At 35.4% G+C, this 20021-nt stretch overlaps 1 protein-coding gene and 1 non-coding gene across 5 annotated transcripts in view; one reads left to right on the top strand and one right to left on the bottom strand.

Moving 5' to 3' along the window:
- ERCC6L2 (ERCC excision repair 6 like 2) overlaps positions 1–18950 on the top strand; it is a 42958-nt gene extending 24008 nt beyond the window's left edge. The window contains exons 10-18 of one of the 4 annotated variants that reach the window (XM_062599873.1): positions 1290–1361; positions 2560–2705; positions 7477–7572; positions 8901–9000; positions 12274–12426; positions 13604–13684; positions 15327–16524; positions 16837–16991; positions 18920–18950. In XM_062599873.1, the coding sequence (XP_062455857.1) occupies positions 1290–1361; positions 2560–2705; positions 7477–7572; positions 8901–9000; positions 12274–12426; positions 13604–13684; positions 15327–16524; positions 16837–16991; positions 18920–18940 (2022 nt within the window). In that variant the 3' untranslated portion in view covers positions 18941–18950. Of the gene's footprint in view, positions 1–1289; positions 1362–2559; positions 2706–7476; positions 7573–8900; positions 9001–12273; positions 12433–13603; positions 13685–15326; positions 16525–16836; positions 16992–17101; positions 17519–18919 lie in introns of those variants that run through there. The other 3 variants (XM_062599872.1, XR_009961173.1, XM_062599874.1) reach the window with 3 other exon arrangements.
- On the bottom strand, positions 7161–7233 carry TRNAF-AAA (transfer RNA phenylalanine (anticodon AAA)). Its single transcript has one exon. It is a non-coding gene; the product is annotated as a tRNA-Phe (tRNA).
- Positions 18951–20021: the final 1071 nt, after the last annotated feature.

The following is a 20021-nucleotide window of genomic DNA, read 5'->3' on the forward strand; positions in this document are numbered from 1 at the left end:
TTTTCCCTGCTTGTCAGAGCTCTTTTTTATACTCTAGAATACCTAAAATCCTAGAATAGGCATGACATTGATCCATTTTGTTTAGACAAACTGGGTGGATTTGTTTCCATTCTCCTGTAGGGCATTAATTATTTGACCTGTACTTATTATTCTAATAATAACAACAACAACACAGTAGCCACATTCCTCCTGCTTTAAAAGCATGCTGCTGTTTCTTTTACCCCTTTTCTTCTTGATTTGTCTAACAAAATGCAAATGTTAGGCATTTAACTCTGGTTAAATTACCTAATGTGTTTTTTTTTTTTACCCATACAGTTGACCCTGTTCTATATATTGTTGTAATGAAATAAGTCAAAATTACCTTGTTTGTGCCTTTTTTTCACTTGTAAGTGACTGGCCAGTATATATGAAAGGATATATGAGTGATGTAGATTTACTATTTTATATTCAAGATATTACCCAGAACTGTAAAATTAATTAAACATTCCACATTATTTGGTTGTCCAAGATAGGTTTTAGTGAAATCTGTATTGATTAATATTATTTATCACTGAATAAATATATTTTTTAAATATTTATTGCCCAGTGGGAGAAAGCTACATACGTGATACAGAAATTCTTCTTTTCCCTTTTGTGTATTGCTTCTGCATGGTACTCTGGAGCTGCATTGCCAGATGTGGACATGCTTCTTTTGAAAATAACAGTGTCACTATTATACACGAGGCTCTGGATTATTTGCTTCCCCGCTAGAAGAACATTGTGTGTGGGCGGATTATTGGCATTTCAAGGTCTGCACAGAATCTGGGAAGCTGAGTCCTACTGTAAACAGAGCAACAGAAGAGAGTGGGCGCAGGAGGGGCATACATCTCACTGATTATTTTAAGAAGACAAGTTCCAAGAAGTTCTGAACTCAGATGTAGTACAGCAAACTTAAATAGACCTTTCTGTTTTCAGAGGAACTGTGCGTTTGTTAAAGAATGAAACCTGACCTAGCATGTAGGTAATATTTTGTTGCAGACTTCTAGACCAAAATGTTCATTAACACAAGTAACTTCTGAACTTGCCTTCTGTAATATGATTACCTTTTCAAAATGACATCACAGTGGAGCTCAATGAAAAATGAATAGATCCAGCATCTCTGTTACTTTTGGCATATTATGTTGCTAACAAAGTGTTTTAGTTATTCCAGTATTTAGCTTTGCAAACAATTAGCAGAGTGATCTGCTAAAAGGTTGAAAACACAAGTAATCGTGTGTGAGATGACCTCTTTATCTGTGATTCATTTCCAGGTCCTTCAGCAGCTTTTGAATCACTTCAGAAAAAACAAGGATAAAGTACTTCTTTTCTCCTTTTCCACAAAGGTGAGGTCCGTATGATTTGTATCAGTTAACTGCAGCAGTAAGTTCTGAAATGTAAAGTGCTGAGGACATGAGCAACTGTCAACCACACTTCCTTTCTCCGCGTGCTTTGAGAAATATTGTTAAGAAGAACAGTGCGCAGCACTGCAGAACTATATGGAAACCTTATGTTATGTGAGGACAGTGATGATAGTAAAATATAATGCTCTGCTTTATCCTTAGAACTTTTTTAATTGTTGTGTTTCTATAAGTGCATACAGCTCATGCTGAAATCAGCTGTGCATAATGGATTAGAACAGTGTCAGTGCAAAATACTAGTGAAGTATCATACGGTATTTGGGTTAGCACTATGAAGCATTTGAATTCCCTCTGTTTTACTGGTTTTTGACCATCAGCAGTGCTTGAACTTAATTTCAGAGATTTGATTACAGCAGTTGTTTGAACTTGGTTTGAAGTTAAGTGTTTAACTGGAGTTAGAGATGTGTGTGCACTTCATTTTCATGGATGTGCTCCCTGATTTCCTTACTATGGAATGTTTTCTGAAATGGTGTAAGCTATAATACAAGTTTATTTAAATATTTACCATGATAGTACTAAAGAAGTATTAAAGATTAGTGTGAATGACAGTTCAATTTTTTTTTTTTTTTTTTTTTTTTTTTTTTTTGTGACTTTAAGGAAGATTACAAATTTAGTCCTGAGATACAGTAACAAAATGCTTGATGGTTAAGCAGAAACATATAGGTAAAGGTTAGTAAAATGTTTGGACTGTGATTCATGGTCTTTAAAAACAGTCTGTCTTCTAGTTGCTGCACTATCTTTCACTCCCTCACTCTGAAATCTGGCTGGGCATACCAGCTTCTTTCTCTGATCTGGCTCTGGAGATCATTTACCATACTTCAAGCCATTTTAACTTGCTAAGATGGCAGGAAAATGTTTAAATTGCCAGCCAGCTTATTGAATTGAATCACTCAGACCTGGGACAGGCAGCCAAGGTTAGAAGAGAGAGCAAGGCTGCTGCAGACCAAAATTAATCACCTTAGGCTGCTGTAGAGAAAGGTGAATCAAAGGTGTTGATAGCAAAATGGAGAAAATTTGTCCTCATTTTTGGTGCTTGGTCTGTTAGAAAGAAACATGGCCTCTATGGCTATGTTTAATTAAAAAAAGATACTAAAAAGTACTTAATTCTTTTTCCCCCCCTCAGTTGCTCGATGTATTGGAACAGTACTGTATGGCATCTGGGCTAGATTACCGAAGACTTGATGGGAATACAAAATCAGAAGATAGGATCAGAATTGTAAGAGAGTTCAACAGCACTCAAGAAATTAACATATGCCTTGTATCAACGATGTAAGAAAATTTAACTTCTGGTCTTTTGTGCTGCCTTTCTAGCATTTATAAAATAAGTTACTCTACATTTTACTTGATTGACCTTGTGAGGGATTACTTTTTTGAGAAAGGGCATTTTTTCTTTGCTGGTAAACAGATGAACTGCTGTGGGTTGAGGCTTCTTAAAATACCTGGAAAATTCCCTTCTTCCCTTCTCCCCTGCTTTTGAGGATCTCAGATCTGAAGCAAGTGAGTTTTCTGATTCCTGATTTTAACATTCTGGTTGCTGTAGGAGTGAGAAAACAATTACTGACATAATGTACTGATCCAAAGAAAGCTTACTTTACTAGAGACAGGCTCTATTTCTTGTACAGTGCTAGCAGAACTAGTAAGTGGGTGTGAATACAAAATGCTGCATTGAACTGAAGAATTCTCTCTTGATGTTTTGCAATTTATTAACCAAGTTAATTAATGTGTTTAAAATAGTTCAGTCTAAGATGGTTTCTGTACACTGCTAAAAATGTACTTCATCAGATCTACTTATCAATAGTGAATTCTTCTGGAATAGCGCAATATGTTCAATTATAAATAATGAAAATATACTGACAATTCTTGGATTTTCATTCTGGTTACTTCTGTTTCAGCTTAAATGAAGCTTGTAACCATGCAAAAGTAGAAAGGAAACAGAGAAGTTAAATCGTTCCGTCCAGAGGGAAACTCAGTGAAACATGCAACCAGGGCTGCTCTTGTCTATACTGTCACTTCCTCTTCCTTTACAAAAAACATGCACATCAGAGTTCGGTAGGGTGAGATACCTGTCCACACTAACTCCTTTTAATTAGCAGTCAGCCATCATCTTAAACATCGTTGCAAATGGGTAAACATCAGAAACAGTCTTCAGATGCTCTCTGGTGTATGTGGGCAGGGTTATGAAAAGATTTGTGGTGCTGGTTGTCTGTGCTTGCTTTATTGCTTGTAATCTCATTGAATTTTAGTATCTGGCCCTGAGTGTCACTAAGACCTTCTCCAGGCTAAGCAATTCTTTTTCCATGAAAATAGCACAGAATTTCTGCATCTGTAGCATTAGAAAAAACTTGATAGTTGGTGCTTTTATCAGTCTGCTTTCCTTTCATAACCGTAATCTTTTCAATTCTTTTTTATTAATTTACATTGGAATAAAATGAAGTTCAGTTAAACAAAGATGAACTTTCTCCTCCCTTTTATATGAGCTTGTGAAGGCAGAGGTTGGCAAGCTTTACCTGCATGTTGATGGTGCTTGAAAGCAGAGCCTTGATTCTTAGTGTTTCTCATCTTATTGAGGAAATGGAAGAAACGACCAAACACAGTCAACATAACGTTTGTTTACTAAGAGAAGCAGAAGGTGCAGTTCTTAGTGTCACACACTACATACATCCCAGTTAACAAATAGGGGTGTTTCTGCTTCCTTGATGTACAGTCATAGAACCAACTTTAATTGTGTATTCCTTTGGAAATCAGAAAGTGATCTACTGCAGTTCTTTACAAAGATTCTGTTTTTGTCCTACTCACATTTCGGACACTGAGACTTTATAGTATCTTCTTTATTTCTTAATGCATAGTAACTTGACAGAATTGGGTCATACTCCTCTGTACTTTCCTGCAAAGTTTTTGGCTGACTGTTCTATGCAGTCAACTTGTATGTGCTCTGAAAGCTCCGTTACTCAGAGAGGCAAATGTTGATTTTTCACTAAAAACATTTGCACATTCTTTTGGCTGCAGAATGCGTTCTGCAAAGGTTAAATTCCCAGCATAGTGGTTGTGAGCCTGCAATTTTATTCCATGTGCACAGTTAACATAAAACTTTAAACAAGTGGCATCAATCTATAAATTACTGCATCGTAATGCAGACAGTGGTAATGACTGTTAAACTTACAAGGTTCCTGTGTTGTAGTCCATTTTTTGTACCGGCAAAATATACCCTTTCTGCTTGGAATGGCTTATGCATAGTCCACAGACAAACATTTTGGAAATCCTGGTTTTAATTGGTTGATCTATTTGTGAGAAGTGGGATTTAAACAGTAAAGCTTTTAAAAATAACTGTGAAATTTTATCTCTGTAGTTTGACCTCAGATCTTGTATTTAATGCTAATATTGATCACAGTTGTATAGATATCTGTAGTGTTTGCAAAACTCTGGATGTTGACAGAAAATATTGTTGATTTCTGCAGAGCTTATTAATTCCATCAGACCAGTAGCTATAGATCATGAATTTCAGAAGGTTCTGGAAGACGTAAGAGTAGCTAACATTCACACCACTGAAGCTAAATCGCTATTCACCAGGTTTTCCAGACTAGCCTTTCACTTACAGTTTTTCTGAAGGAATTAATCTAAACCCATTTCTTCTTGTTGGTTTCCTTTTTAAAAAAAAAAATCAGCAAGGTGCTAAGGTGCTTAGATGATAGAGATAAGGTTGGAAGAAGTTTACAGGTAGCTTTTATCATGGATGGTTACGGTATGCACTTCCATTCTACCTGCAACATTCTCCAGGGCTGCTGTCCATTACTTTGAATGTCTGCCATGCTTAATTTAACTTGGATTCTGTACAGCTATATTGCCAATAATTTTTAATGCACACAGTGTCATTCAAAGAAGTCTCAGCCAAAAGATCTCATTAAATACAGTTTAATAATTATAAATAAAAATGAAATAAATAAATAAAAGGCTTACCTCAGTAAATAGAATTACATGGTCACAATTTTCATGGAAGCTTTTTCTAATGTCATACTGTTTTGTAACTTCTGAACACTGTGATAGTAATCTGTCAGTGACAGGATATAAAAACAAATCATTTATTTATCACACTGTGCCGTCTTAAGTAGCATGATTTCTGGAAGATGGTTGTAACAGAAATGTTATGAGACCTTTAACAGAGAGCTCTTTATTTCAACCATAGTATGGTAACTTGCAAGGACCATCTTGCAATAACTTGGCTTAAGCTCTTGGCTAAAGTGATGTTTAAAATGGATGATATTCTTTACAAACTAACTACACACAAACTGCATTCTTTCTGTCCAAGAAGGATATAGGGGCATTGTTCTTCTGTTCTGGAGTATGTGAATTTTTGTGGCATGCCTAAAAATACTGAAAAATCTTTATAAAGCTATGTAACATCTTCAGTTAGTTCTCATAGTTAGCCTGTGTTACTTGCACTGACGTTTTGCACTGAGTTTTATATTTCAGGTCCAAATATTGCATTTTTTTTTTTATGAGAAATCAGTTGGAAAAACATGTTAACTTATGTTTTAGTCTTACTACAGGGTTCATTTGGTAAGAAGAGAGGCTGAATTCTGCCCAAACTAATAAGAAATACACAAAAATTCCAAAATACAGTATTTTTTTTTTCTGAAGAAATACAAAGATTTTTATTCAATACTTTAAGCTTCTGAGAACACTCATCCTCCAGAAACGTTCGTTAATATTGGCAGGTTCCCACATCCTCTCTGTTTCCAGATTTAACTAACCCAACACCACACTACACCTGGAAGGAAAAGGCTACAAGTGTATTCATATTAACAAGGACTCCATGAAAACCAAAAGGTGGTGGGGCCCTATAAGCTTTTAGTATCTGCACCTGTTCATTCACTTCCTTGTAAACTTTACCTTTCCCACTGCTTTAAAAAAGCTTAAGAGAATACAAAGTAATCTGTTCAAAACAGGTGTTTGGTAAATTAAATTTAATTGACTACTTCAATTTTGCAGTACTTCATTGAGAAATTTCCATGTTTGAAACTACCTATAACAATGTAAAGAATTGTTTTAATAGTTAAATAACAGTATTTTGCATTTGCTTGTATAGAAACTTTTATGTTTTTTGGAGGAATGTTGACTGAACCAATCAAAAAAAAAAAAATTCGGTATTTGCTTATTTTTCAACTTGTTAACAAGTGATGTTTTCCTCACTTTGGTTCCTATCAGACGAGTCAGTTACGCACATGCCATATTCTAAGTAACTGAGCAGTTTTGCTGGATTCAGCCAGAGCATTAGTCAGTTACCTCAAGTTAGGCATACGCTTAAATTCCTTGCTGGCTTGCAGGCTTTATCTGAAAGCACTCCACAAGCCTTAAATAGTGCAAGCTACATAGCATTATTGTCAGAACTATATACTGGGATTAGAAGAAATAAAATTTAATGCAGATTTTAAGTCTCACTTTACTTAGCTATGGTTTTCCTGATGGTGTCATATTCATACTTTTATAATGTCAGCTGGTTTCAAATAGTTTTGAATTTCACGATACTCCCTGAGGGAGTTAGCCCCTGTGGCCCTATGTCTACTGTGGGCATGAAGTAGCAGACAGTACTTCTAGTAAAATCAGATGATAGCAGCTGTTCTGACTAAACTGTTTTGTACAATTCTTAGAAGTTTTCTTGCTGTTGAGGTTACAGCAGCTAGGACCCCCCTAGGACTCCCCCCCTCCCCCCCGGACCTCCTCCCACCTTGCTGAAGCCTGGGCTTGAACCAGGGACCTTTAGATCTTTAGTCTAATGCCCTTCTAGCTGAGCTATTTTGGCCCCCATAGGTGAGAAGATTGCATTTCACAGCAGTGGTTATGTGGGCGTTTCGTGGTTATTAACGAATAACAATTAATTAACGATTTACACAAAGTTGTTGCCCACTGTTGCAATTTTTCTGTTGTGCTGTTTTATTATGGTTGGGGAGCAATATATTAGCATGTATTATAACCTAATACACTGAAGAAAATTATACTTTTATTGTGCTGTTGGATAATTCTTTTTCTATTTATTTTTATTTAGGGCTGGTGGACTAGGTCTCAATTTCGTTGGTGCCAATGTTGTTATACTCTTTGATCCAACATGGAACCCAGCAAATGATCTTCAGGCTATTGACAGGTACATTCTCAAAATGCAGAACTTGGTTCATGTTGTGTTCTTTTGTTTTGATCCTGTAAATTAATTCTTCAATTAACTTTTTATTCAGGGGAGAGAATATTTTAAAACATAATCTGATTTGTCTATAAAACAGTAAGAAATATCCTGCTAAATTATTTTTAGAGTTGATATTCTCCTTTTTAACTCTGAATTTTATTATTTTTTTTCTATTTTATTTTTGTGGTGCTATTATAATGGAGTCACAAAAATACCATAACTACTATACCTTTTCATGATTTCTAGAACAAGTGTGTATGTATAGCCAGATGGCATTTTTGTGTGTTTGTCAGGGCAAACTACATTACTCTAACTAGGGTCAGTGACAATGTTTCGAATTCCAGAATCCCTAAAGAAAAGCATCTACATTCTTTTCAACATCACCCTCATTGAAATTAGTCTTTTTTCAGCACTCACTTCCAAAATCTCATATTATGCCACTGAAGTATTTCCAGGAATTTGAATATTTCTTTTGAGGCATTCTGACCTTATTGTTTCATCTGTAAGGACAGACTTTTGGATAGTTAAATAAAAGGATCGTGGAAGCTTTTCAAAATTCAGTTGTCTGATATATTTTAGTGAGCAAAAGCAAACTTGTTTTTGTTGTCCCATTCAATTATGCAATGCAATTTTAAGTATCTTTCTGATTTCCAAGAGGTGTTTATGCGTGTCTATCCTACTAAAATAAGTTTTTTCAGAAATGAATGTTTTTGAAAAGGACTGTCCTTGTAGAATCTTTGTGAGATGACATTTTTGTATCCTGTTCAGCCTTTGAATTTTCTGAACGTAATCTGTTAGAAGTTTTAGTGCTACTAATTTAAATAGTTTAATTCCTTTTCATTATCTATTTTTATGATGTTATAACTTGCACAGTGCTTTATAAAGTTGGGAAGGCATAGGCTACCACAAGTAATCTATGAGCTAACTCAGATACAATGCAAATAGGAGAATGTCTTGTGTAAGACCAGATGTAGATGGGCAGGAAAACAAACAAACAAAAATAATGGGGATGTGTTTTCTTGAGAGATGAGAGACAGGCCTTGCAATATCAAGAGATGAAAGCTTTTTCAGCTGCATAGGGCTGGGAAGAAAAATACAAAATTTAGGATAGAAAAAAAGGAATGGAATGCTGAGAAAACTTCGAAAAGTGGAAAAAAAAGAGAAAAAAATTACTTATAAATGATTTAAAATATTTCTGTTTTGTTGAATTGCAAATTTTTTACAGCCTCTAAGAACTCTGTGTATTTTTACTAATAAAGAATATGGTTTTCAATATGGCATTGTATTTGCAGAGCCTATAGGATTGGTCAATGCAAAGATGTTAAAGTGTTTAGATTGATATCCTTGGGAACTGTGGAGGAGATGATGTACTTACGGCAAGTTTATAAACAGGTAAAGTTCACAAGCTACTTAAATCAGTAACTACTTGCAGCAGTTTGAAAGCTAAGCTAGTCTATCACAAAATTTAGTTTACCTTGGTTTTATGATTTATGTTGTTATTTTATTAAATTATATTATATAATTTAGCAATTGTCAAAGAACAAGACAGAACAATATTTGTATTTTGAAAGCTTCCGTTACTTTTGACATGTTAATTAGGTAGCATACATTCATCAGCTTATTCTGAGGAGAAATCTATTTTATTTAGAGAATTATAAAATAATACCTGCTAGAAGTAGGTAGTACTTTGGCAGCCTGATTCAGGCAGCTTTTCCTTTGAAAGGTTGAAAAGAGAGCAAAAGTTTTGCTGATGCTGTAGCAAAAGGCTTCTCCTCTTTGCTACCTTTCATCTTTTAAAACCTCCCATGTAAAGGGCAGGGAAATGATTAGCTGCTACTGTTAAAAAGAATTTGCCAGCTGGAATCCTCAGCCTGTAATAATTGCTATGAGCTCTGAATTTAGCTACTTGGTTTGATGGATTGAACTGAAGCCTAGGAAAAGCAAAGAAGTGCTGAAGAGTGTGTAGTTTGATGAACACATTATCTAGCAACTGTTTCTTTATGAGATACGAAATAAAAATTAGCAAACTCAAACATCAACAACAAAGAACAGGCTGCAGACAAATAGGAGGCCAGGTGAAATATGAACATGTTTTTCTACACAAAAGTAGCAAGTCTACGCAATAAAGGTGGAACACAGCAAGGGCTGTTAATAAATTCAGGTGTGGACAGTGTAGACGTATAATATAAACTTGGTGACAGCAGGGAAATCGGTGAGATACAGTTACTCTGAGGCAAAAATTGTGTTGGAAAGACTGAGCAGGTGACCTCAATGGGCAACTGCTACTTCATGAGGAAAAAAAGCTTTATGAAATTGACAAGTTAACCTAAAACTTTTGAATTATCATCCATAAATGGGAAAAATATGGTACTGGGTCTGCAGTGACAGTCATCCTCTTGTGATTATGACAGGCTTTGTCACATGTTTAAAGTAATTGAAGGCTGAATGATTGGGAAATGCCTTAATAGTGAGATTGTTATTATCCTCATAAAGATTTAAGTTAATGTCAAATAATAATAAGATTCTGAGACCAAATGTTTGGATACCATATCTGATTACATACGGCAGATAACTTAGAAAACCCACAGCTGTGGGAACAAGTCTTGAGTTGCTCTCACTGGTGTATATGACTTGCTTCAAAATGATATGATCAAAAGTGTAGCAGTGACTGTAGCTTGCTTGAATTCAGTATGTTGCTAAAGCTGCAAAAATTTAGTTCTGCTTAATTTTAACAAAAGCAATAAATAAAAAGAAGAAGCTTGCTAAAAAGAAATTAAAAAGAGTAGATGAAGAGATGAAATGTTCTCAGGTAATAGGGCAATTTTCAGACATTGTTGAAATTGTATTCTAATGAGGCAAGTCAAATTTAAAAACACAGTCCAAAAAGATTTTTGAGGAAATGTGTACTAAAAGTGTAAAAGCTAATACTTTATTTTCGAACATGTCAGCTGCAGAACTCCTGCTGGAGAGTCTCTGTGGGCATTACTTAAGCAAGGTTTAAAATTAAAAGTGTTCTTTGCAAAAAAACTGATTTTTTCATATCAACATTCATGAAGAAGCTTAGAGAGCTTCTAATACCAGAGCTGCCCTTGTGGGAGATACTTTTGAGTATCAAAATCAAAAAAAGAAAAAAGAAAAAAAAAAAAAAAATATATATATATATATATATATATATCTGTAGAAGAGGTTTCAGAAAGACTAACAAAATGAGAAAAAGCAGAGTAGCAGGACCAGCTCTATTCACTAAAAATCATAAAGGAGAGAAGCCATGCTTCACTGAGGTCTTTGAGGCTAGTAATCTTGTGGATAAAGATGACCTGGATGATACTGTCTACTTGGATTTCCAGAAGTCTTGTATCAAAGCTCTTTTTCAAAGGCTCTTAGCCTCCTTTTCAAGTTGATGTAGAAAAAAGGCAATATACTACAAAACAGAATCATTGTAAATCAGGGATTATATTTGTTAGTCTACATTTGGATTGCTTTCCTTGTTATTGACACTTGAGCTGGGCACAATTAGGAACTTCTCAGTCAGTTGTGAAGAAAATGTCTTTTCATCTGCTGTTGAAAATTCAGAGCGCATGTGAATGTGTGGGTTTTAGTAAACTATATAAATGGACTCTCAAAGAGCTAATTGTTCTATGCCCAGTGTAAGAGTTCAATTTATGCAAAAACATTTTGTCATGTTATATTGTATTCTTACTGAAGAATGTGTTTGGTTTTAAAATCAGTGCATTTTTTTTTATTAGCAGTAGTCAATTGTCTGACCCGACTGTATGTAATTTAAAATCTAAATCAAATAAAATTGAAATCTAAAATATATAATCCCCAATTAACTATATATTCTGAAGGGTAGTTTTGTAAATACTGTGCATAACTTGGAAGAAGTAAATTTTGCCGATGTAACTTTTTACCTGGCTTGCATAATTCAAGAAATTGTTGCTATCTTATAAAGTGCCTGTTCAGTGCTAGCTAATTATCATGAGCAGACCTCTAGAACTACGAATTTCTTAGATCTAGTTGCAAAAAATATTACAAGTGTGGTATCCATAAAAACAACTTTAACATTCTTCCTGCTCAAGTCAGATACACCAATTATGTAAGTACTGAAAATTTGCAGTCATTGGAATGCAGCTAAAGCTGCCTGACTTCAAGAGTGTTTGAATTCTGTCTGACAAACTATTTACTTGTCTTTTTCTCTTCCATGTGGAAGACTTTTTTTTAGTCACTTCTGTTCAACCTGCTTAGCAGGAGTGCACAATAATTAAAATATTCAGAGAGTAGTAGAAATAATGTCATGATTTGATTTAGTGCTTACAAAGTAAGCATACAATACATTGAGGACTAAGAAAAAATTTAGTATTGAAGATAGATACATAGTCAAGATACCAAGGCATGCCAGTAGTGAATGTAGTAGGTGTCTGATGTCAGACAACAATGAAGTAGAACACTTGAAATATATCTTTAATTTCTTTTATTCAGTCAAACCAGCTAGGTTCATATTATACCATAATGACAACATCTGCCAGGGAAATTAAAACAAAATATCCTCTCTTAGGAATTTCTGCCTGCTCCAACTAAAGCTGTGTATATAATGTGGATGCCAGGAAATTCTGACATGTTGTTGGAGCAAACACTTCTGAAATCTCTTATGTTGTTCTGTTTTAGCAACTTCACTGTGTGGTGGTTGGAAGTGAAAATGCCAAGCGATATTTTGAAGCAGTGCAAGGATCGAAGGAACATCAAGGAGAACTTTTTGGGATCCATAACCTTTTCAAACTTAGGACTCAGGGGGCCTGTCTTACCAAAGACATCCTGGAGGTGTGAAGTTTTTCCTTTTGACTTTTGGTATTAGTTTTATTTTTTTCCTTTCCTCATGAAATATTTTTATTTTGTCATAATTTTGAATGGAGACACTTTGTAAAACAGAATGGTGAAACTTAGCGGTACCTGTCTATGCAAAACCTTAATGAAGTAGGTCTGCTAATTTCTTCGTCTAATGTAAGTCATAAAAATTTCCTTACATTAAAAAACCCTCAAAAATACATTTGGATTGTATTTGGCAAGAGCTTGCTAATGCATTTCTCTTTCTAATAAAATCTCATATCTGATTTTAGAGATGTTTTTCACATATTTTCAACTTTGCTCACAGATGTCTTTTATTCATCTTCAGCTTTAATTGTCTTTTAAGCCTGAGTTCTTTTCACAGAGTATTTCTTACGATCATAGTAACCTCTATATAGTATTTGATAGGATAGGAAAAACTATTCAATAAAATATATTTTGTAATACCATATTTATTTTTTAAATGTCGCAGGGCTGAGGTGGATAACTAAGACTTCTTACATTTTAAAATATGCATCTTGATTTCTAAAAAGAAGATTGTTGGCCTTGGTCCATAGAGCGTAGTGCAAAGTGGGTTTAAGTATATGCAGTATATATGCCTTTCTCCCCTCAACATGTTTGTTGCAGATGACTTGCTTCTTAGAATTTATTGCTGCCTCATTCTAGCTTTCTTTCCATCCTCCTCTCCTTTTATTTTGTTATCTTGCCTACCCAAGGAGGAGGCTAGGGAAAAGCTGGGATCCGAGTCATGTGCTACAAGCGTAGTAGTAAGAGTAATGTGAGGAAGTAAGAATATATTTTGGTGGCAGTCAGCTCAAAACTACTCTGCTGAGGTCTAAATTAGAACATGGCATGTACTGTAAACACTGTAGTTATTCTACTACAGGCAAAAAGTCTGCAAGTATGAAAACAGTGTATGTACAAGATCCTCCCACTTTATGCAGTATGTCATCTTTCTTGCTGGTTATAGGCTAGATCAAAAGAGCAATGCCAAAATGTAAGTGTTGGTCTGGACTTTGGTAATTCTGATCTTGATGCTTATACCCCTCTCCTAGAAAGGAAAACTCAAGTTTTGTGGGGTTTGCCTTTTTTAATAAAGTATGAGAACACATAGGTGTTGTTTTTGTTACATAACATTTTTGATTCTTTTTAGAGGGAAGGGCGAGTAGAAGCAGGTGTTACAACAGCTACTACATGGCTAAAGGAAGAGACTCCTGCATGCAGCTCAGGAAAGGTGAGAAGGTATCTTTGACACACGCAGTAGTTCCTAAGAGTTTCTCTTATTCCAGCTACTACAGTGGTTAATGTGGGGAGTACACTGTTAGGCTAGTAGTACTTTTACCTTAGATGGCACTTGCTGTCTTTTTTTGTCTACTTATCATGCTGTCTGTATTTTTAAAATGTGATATTTTGACCATCTGGTAATATGGTATTCTTTGAGGTTCACAATACCTGGATGTTATCACTCTGGATGATGATATTAGTGACATGTTGTAGTTACAGAGCAGCGTGGCTCACTTTGAAATATTGCTGAATAGTATCTTAACAAGTGGCTTGTATGACAGCATTCTGATCAAATCTGTTGGGGCTCTAACACCTGCTGTTGTTGAGAGTAGTTCTAGTTATGGAATTGTGGAAAGAAGTAAAATTTCCAGAGAACTGAAGGCGCTTTTTAAAGACTTTGACTCTTTCAGTTTGGATCTCTGTGGAGGAGCAGGACCATTAAATCGAAGGGATTCTCACCACATCAATGGTCTGCTCCATCCTGGCTTTTTTTTGCAAATAATGTATCTAAAGGTTTTCTTCTAGCTTTTTTGTTTGTTTGTTTGTGTGTGTTTGTGTGATTTTTTTTTCTTTTTTTTTTTTTTTTTTTTTTTTTTTTTTTGACTGAACACTGCATTCAGATAGGTTTGGAATGAACAATTAGGTCTAAAACACAGCCTCTGAGAGTGAAAATGTTATTAGATGATCACATTCTTCTGAGTTGTACAGCAAATTAGCCACCAGCTCTTCCCATGTTGTCTTTGTGGGGATTTCTGGGGTTATTGTCAGTATTGATTTAAATGAGTATGATCTCGTATAGGGGCGTGATGACAAACAATAATTTTTAGCCTATGTTAAATGCTTTCTTGTTGAGCAAGATTATACTAGGATTTTAACTGATAAGTTTAGTTGGTAACACTTTTCTACATGGACAAAACTTTAGTATTTACCCTTCTGTCTTTCCATTTTCATTTTGATATAGCTCTCGTCTCAGTATTACACGGTTTTGGTGCTATGTTCTGGAATTCTGTAGCTTCTAACTGTTGCAGAGTTGTCTAGATGTAATTTGTGTTTGATTACAGTAGGCCTCAACTAATTTTAGAGCAGAATGTTATGTACTCATAGCTGTCTTACACTAAAAGAGTTAGCTCCCATATACCAGGAGATTGGCCACTGTGCTTTGAGATTCTTTATGAATAATTACACTATGCAGTATTTAGGTTTGAATCATGAAGTCACTTCAAACAACTTTAGAAAGAAGTTGCAATAGAATCAATGTGAACAAGAAAATAGGGATGTAGCCTGGGCAAATGAAGGTTCTTACAGCGGGCAGCTTGCATTCCCTCAAGTGCATAATGAAGTTTTTTAATGCTATTTTCATTATTATTCTTTCAAACATTTTCGTATAATTTCTACTTATGATTTGTATACTTTTTAATCTGTGCAATGTGTTACTATTTTGTATACTTTTGGACTGAGTAATCCAGTGAAAATCTGCTTTTTTATACTGCTTCACAATTAGATATGTTCCATATGTTTTATGTGTTTTAAATAACTTGCTTTGTTTACAGTATCTAACTTTGAGGTAAACTATTTTTCTTTTACTGTTTTAGTATGCACAACCAGACTGTGGAGATGATGGAGATCCCCTAAGCATTAAGGCACAATTAAAGAAAGAAGAAATTGATTTTTATGATGATTTTAGTGATGATGATATCCTGGAAATTTCCAGGAGAAAACATGTCAGAAGGAAACCTTACACTGCAGATACTTCAATGGTAACACGGGGACAACTTTCTTTAATGCAGTGTGGGTTCTCGAAGTTGTTGCAGAGAGAAATTGATACTACCAGGGAAAGTAATAGTAACAATAACGCTCATCATTCAAATTCTGATGGTCAGACTATAAGAACAAATGTTAATAGCAAGTGTAATAGTTTTCACAAGTACCATATTTTGGAGCATGGGAAAAGTGCTAAATCACAAAATGGAAGTGATAAACAAGAGGCGCATAGTGTAGGTGCAGCCTCAAATTGGCTTGTTTTATCAAACTCTGAAGAAGAAGGAGACGGGGAGAATCAAGAGCAATGCATTTCAAAGCAGAGTGATGTGGTCATGGAAACAGAAAGCAGTTCTGAAGAGAATGATGATGTCATCTTTCCTACCCAAGTTCCAGCTCAACAGGAAGCCATGCTGACTAAAAATATTAAAATAGGTAAGTCAACATCTGAAAATTGTGAAGAGTCAGCAAAAAAAAAAGATGAATTCACATCTAAGGGATCTGATAAGCAGCCTGGATTTGGTAGTACTGTGTCAGCTTTCAGCAAAATAATATCTTTGAAAAACATTCAGGATACCACAAGAGATTTCAAGGGGGCAAGCGACATTAGTGATGAGTCTGATGATATTGAAATTCCCCATAATTTGGAATCGAGAAAGTTAAGAACTTCTGGATCTCCAAAACTGAAACAAAGACATGTCCTTAACAAAGACTTTGATAACTTTTCCAAAACTGTGCTACGAACAAAGAAGCCCAACAGACGAGAAAGGAAAAGTGGTTCACAGAACATAGATGAATTTTCATCCTCAGAAGATAACTTACCAGTTGAGAAAATTCTTGCCCAAAAGCAAAGTTGTAAGTGTAAAAGCAAGAGAGGCAAAGTTCATTTTCTATCTAAAATAACCCATCATGCTCAAGGTAGCCCTGTTACACGAATGAAGCCTGGTAATTATTCTGTACCTAAAACATCTATAAGTAAAACAGAAGTTGACAATCAAGATCAAAGAGTGGGATCAATGGACAAGTATTTAGGTAAGTAGTCATTTCATTTCTTTGCCTTCATTTCATCTAAAATAGTAACTTATGTTTAATTTGTTGGCAGGTTTTAAGTTCTTCCTTTTTTAATTTAGATTGTGTAACAAGAAAATATAATATTTCAGTAAGTTATTTAGCAATATCTATCTCTTTTTACCTGCTAGTTTTACTCTTGTGTCTTGAATTCCTAACAGAACTTACAAGTAAACCTTTTTTAAAATTACAACATGCTTCTTCACTCTAGCTGTCTACCTCCAGAGTTTTGGAATGACCAACATCTGTGATTTTATTTTTCTCCTAATGTATCAGATGGTGTTCAAGAAGTGGCTTATATTCACTCAAATCAGAATGTGGTTGGATCCAGTAAGGCTGAGAATTGTTTGAGTCGGTGGGCAGTACGAGATGTCTTTGAGTTGAAGCAGTTTTCCCAGCTCCCTGCTAATGTGGCAGTCTGCAGTGCCAAGGTAAGGAGAAATGTTTGGGAAGTGTTGTCACTCTTGTTGTCCTCGTTTTTCGTCTTAAAAACCATAACAAACTTATTTTCCTGTTAATGGCCCCCGTGAATGATTTAAAGCCACTGAAGATGGGAGAAGGAGGAACTTCAGATGGAGGTCTAATAAATTACTGGGTTTTTTTGCATTGGTCAGCTCTAAAAGAGTTGGGAATTGAGCAGCAGAACACCCTCTGTAAGTTGGTGGATCTTGATTTTTTTGTGAGAGAAGTGGTACAGATAAAGTTTGGGTGTTTGAAATCAAATTCTATGCCATGTTTTTTCTGATTCGGGGCTTGAAAATCCAGTTTATGCCCAATCTAATTAACAAAAATCTAGCTGCTAGAGTACATCCATGATGGAATCTCTACCTAGAAAGTAAAACATAAATTGTTTTCCAGTGTGTGTGTGTGTATGTGTAACATACAGTACCTATAATGCATTAAATTACAGTCTATGCTTAATGCCTGAAATTAAAACTAGAGTTCCTTGGGCATGTTGATCTGTAGCAGTATGTACTTTTTATGCTTTTTATTGGTCATGCATCTTGTTTAATTATTTTTTGGAATATTTGTAAGTCTGAAATAAATATGCAAACAGCTTCCAGGTTTTTGTTCTTATTGAATAGTGATTTTAATCTAGTTTAGATATTTAGATACTTTGTTTTTATTTGCCGTATAATAAACATTTGTAGTTTCCTTGGCTGATTTTTAAGTTAAACCACAGCATAGAATAAATAATTGGAGAGTGTGCAGAGAATGTTTTTTTACAAGTACGCTAGCAATCACTCCAGAAATTCTCGGGGTAAGACCAAGCCATTCTGGAGTATTGGGCTTCCATAGCATCTAAAAGGACTCTTCCAGTGGTGGTGCTGTACTATAATTAATTAATTAATTAATTATAATTAATTGAGCATTAGCAAGAATGCCAAAAGATTTTTACAGTGGTAAGATCAAATCAGGCCAACCAGTGAAAAGCAAGACTTTTTCAATTCTAACGTATTTGCATTAGAATATTCCTTCTTAACAGGAAAGTAGGTCAAAAATACTCAAAAATACTGTAGGAATATACTTATTTAATGGCAGTGGCTGACAACATTAATAAAATCAAATATAAATGAAAAAAATGGTACTTTGAAAATGGTACTTCAGGGAAATGACTGTTGATTAGCTATGTCCAAAACTAGTTTGTGGGAGTTAGGTTGTATTGTTCGTGTAATTTGTGCCTCATTTCTTAGTTTATTTGACTGCAACTGTTAAAAATTAATTTCTCTTAATTAACTTGTCATTCAGTTTGTTTAAGAGACCTGTTTTCTTCACTCAGAAGGAACAGTGGTTATGAATTCTCTTAAAAGATCTAAATAGGAATGAAAACATCAATAAATGTAGAAAAGGCTCCCTGTTGATTTCATTTCCTGCTCTTTTACATAGTAGCATTAATTTAGAAGGTAATCAGTAGATAGCTGCCTTTTTAGAAATGAAGAACTCGAGTTTTATGTTCTGTGCTTAAAGGCCTGCCAGAGCCTCACAGAAACTTTGAAAAATGGTCTACTTAGAAAGAATATTGCTCCTTTCTCTGCTGTTTTATTTTATTCCAAAAGGCATTGTATAAAAGCAGCATCATTTTCGCTCTTCTGGTCATCAGTGTTTGCTGGTCATTTTTCACTTACTTGCTTTCAGTTATGATATGGTATTTATTGTCAGCGCAATATATTGTATTATTGTTAAGAGAATGCAGATTTCAAGAGAAGTGTAATAGGTTAAAGTTATATCATATGTAATATTAAAAATATAGCCAAACAATTAAAATTTCTTAAGTATGTTAGAGATATAAAATGACTTCTGTTCTCTCTTTTTTTTTGGTTACATTCTTAATCAGATGTAAATTGTGTTTGTATTGTAGCTTTATTTGATAGCATTATGAAGACGCCTGGACAATGCTCTGATAATATTTATTTATGCCCCTTCTTTAAATGAAGTTATTTCTAAATAGAAATGATCAAAAGAGAGGATCTTTTCATTTTTGTTCATAAATGGATTTCTTTGGACCAAGAGTAAAATGTCTTTTGTGCTATTCAGTTCATTGGTGTCAATTCCATCTTCCTGTTTTGCTTGGCAGTCTTTCTGTAGTATGGCTCTCCTTAATAAAGTTTAAATATGTTTTCTGAGATTAATTTGAAATTAATATCTTCAAAGAGGGATGCAAGAACACTAACAAATCATTCAGCTGAAGTGGCCAAGTTTTAAGATGGGAAAAAGACTGTTTTTCTACAAGTCTTGGCTGAAGATTAAGTAAAACATTTTTGGTTTCTGCTTCTCTAGACTGAGAAGAGAATTAAGCAGCCTTATTAACCTCTGGAGATCATCTAGTCCAACCTCCCTGCTCAGCAGGGTCACCTAGAGCATGTTAGACAGGGTTGCATCCAGGCAGGCCTTGAAGATCTCCAGAGGAGGAGACTCCACAACGTCTCTGGGCAACCTGTACCAGTGCTCTGTCACTCTCACAGTGAAGAAATTCCCCCTCACGGTCAGGTGGCACTGCCTGTGGTTCAGATTGTGTCCATTGCCTCTTGCCCTGTCACATGGAATGACTGAAAACAGTTTGTCCCCATACCCTTGACACCCTCCCTTTAGGTGCTTGTACACCTTAATAAGTTCCCCCCTCGGTCTTCTCTTCCCCAGACTGAAGAGGCCCAGCTCTCACAGCTGTTCCTCGCAGGGGAGATGCTCCAGCCCTCTGATCATCCTCGTAGCCCTATGCTGGACTCTCTCCAGTAGCTCCATGTCTCTGTTGTAGTGGGGAGCCCAGAACTGGACACAGTACTCGAGATGTGACCTTAACCAGGGCTGAGTAGTGGGACAGGATCACCTCTCTTGACCTGCTGGCAACACTCTTCCTGATTCGCCCCAGGATACCATTGGCCTTCTTGGCCACAAGGGCACATTGCTGGCTCATAGTCAACTTGTCATCCACCAGCACTCCCAGGTCCTTCTCTGCAGAGCTG

Source organism: Rhea pennata, chromosome Z (genome assembly GCF_028389875.1).
Source record: "Rhea pennata isolate bPtePen1 chromosome Z, bPtePen1.pri, whole genome shotgun sequence".
In the NCBI taxonomy this organism is placed as follows: domain Eukaryota; kingdom Metazoa; phylum Chordata; class Aves; order Rheiformes; family Rheidae; genus Rhea; species Rhea pennata.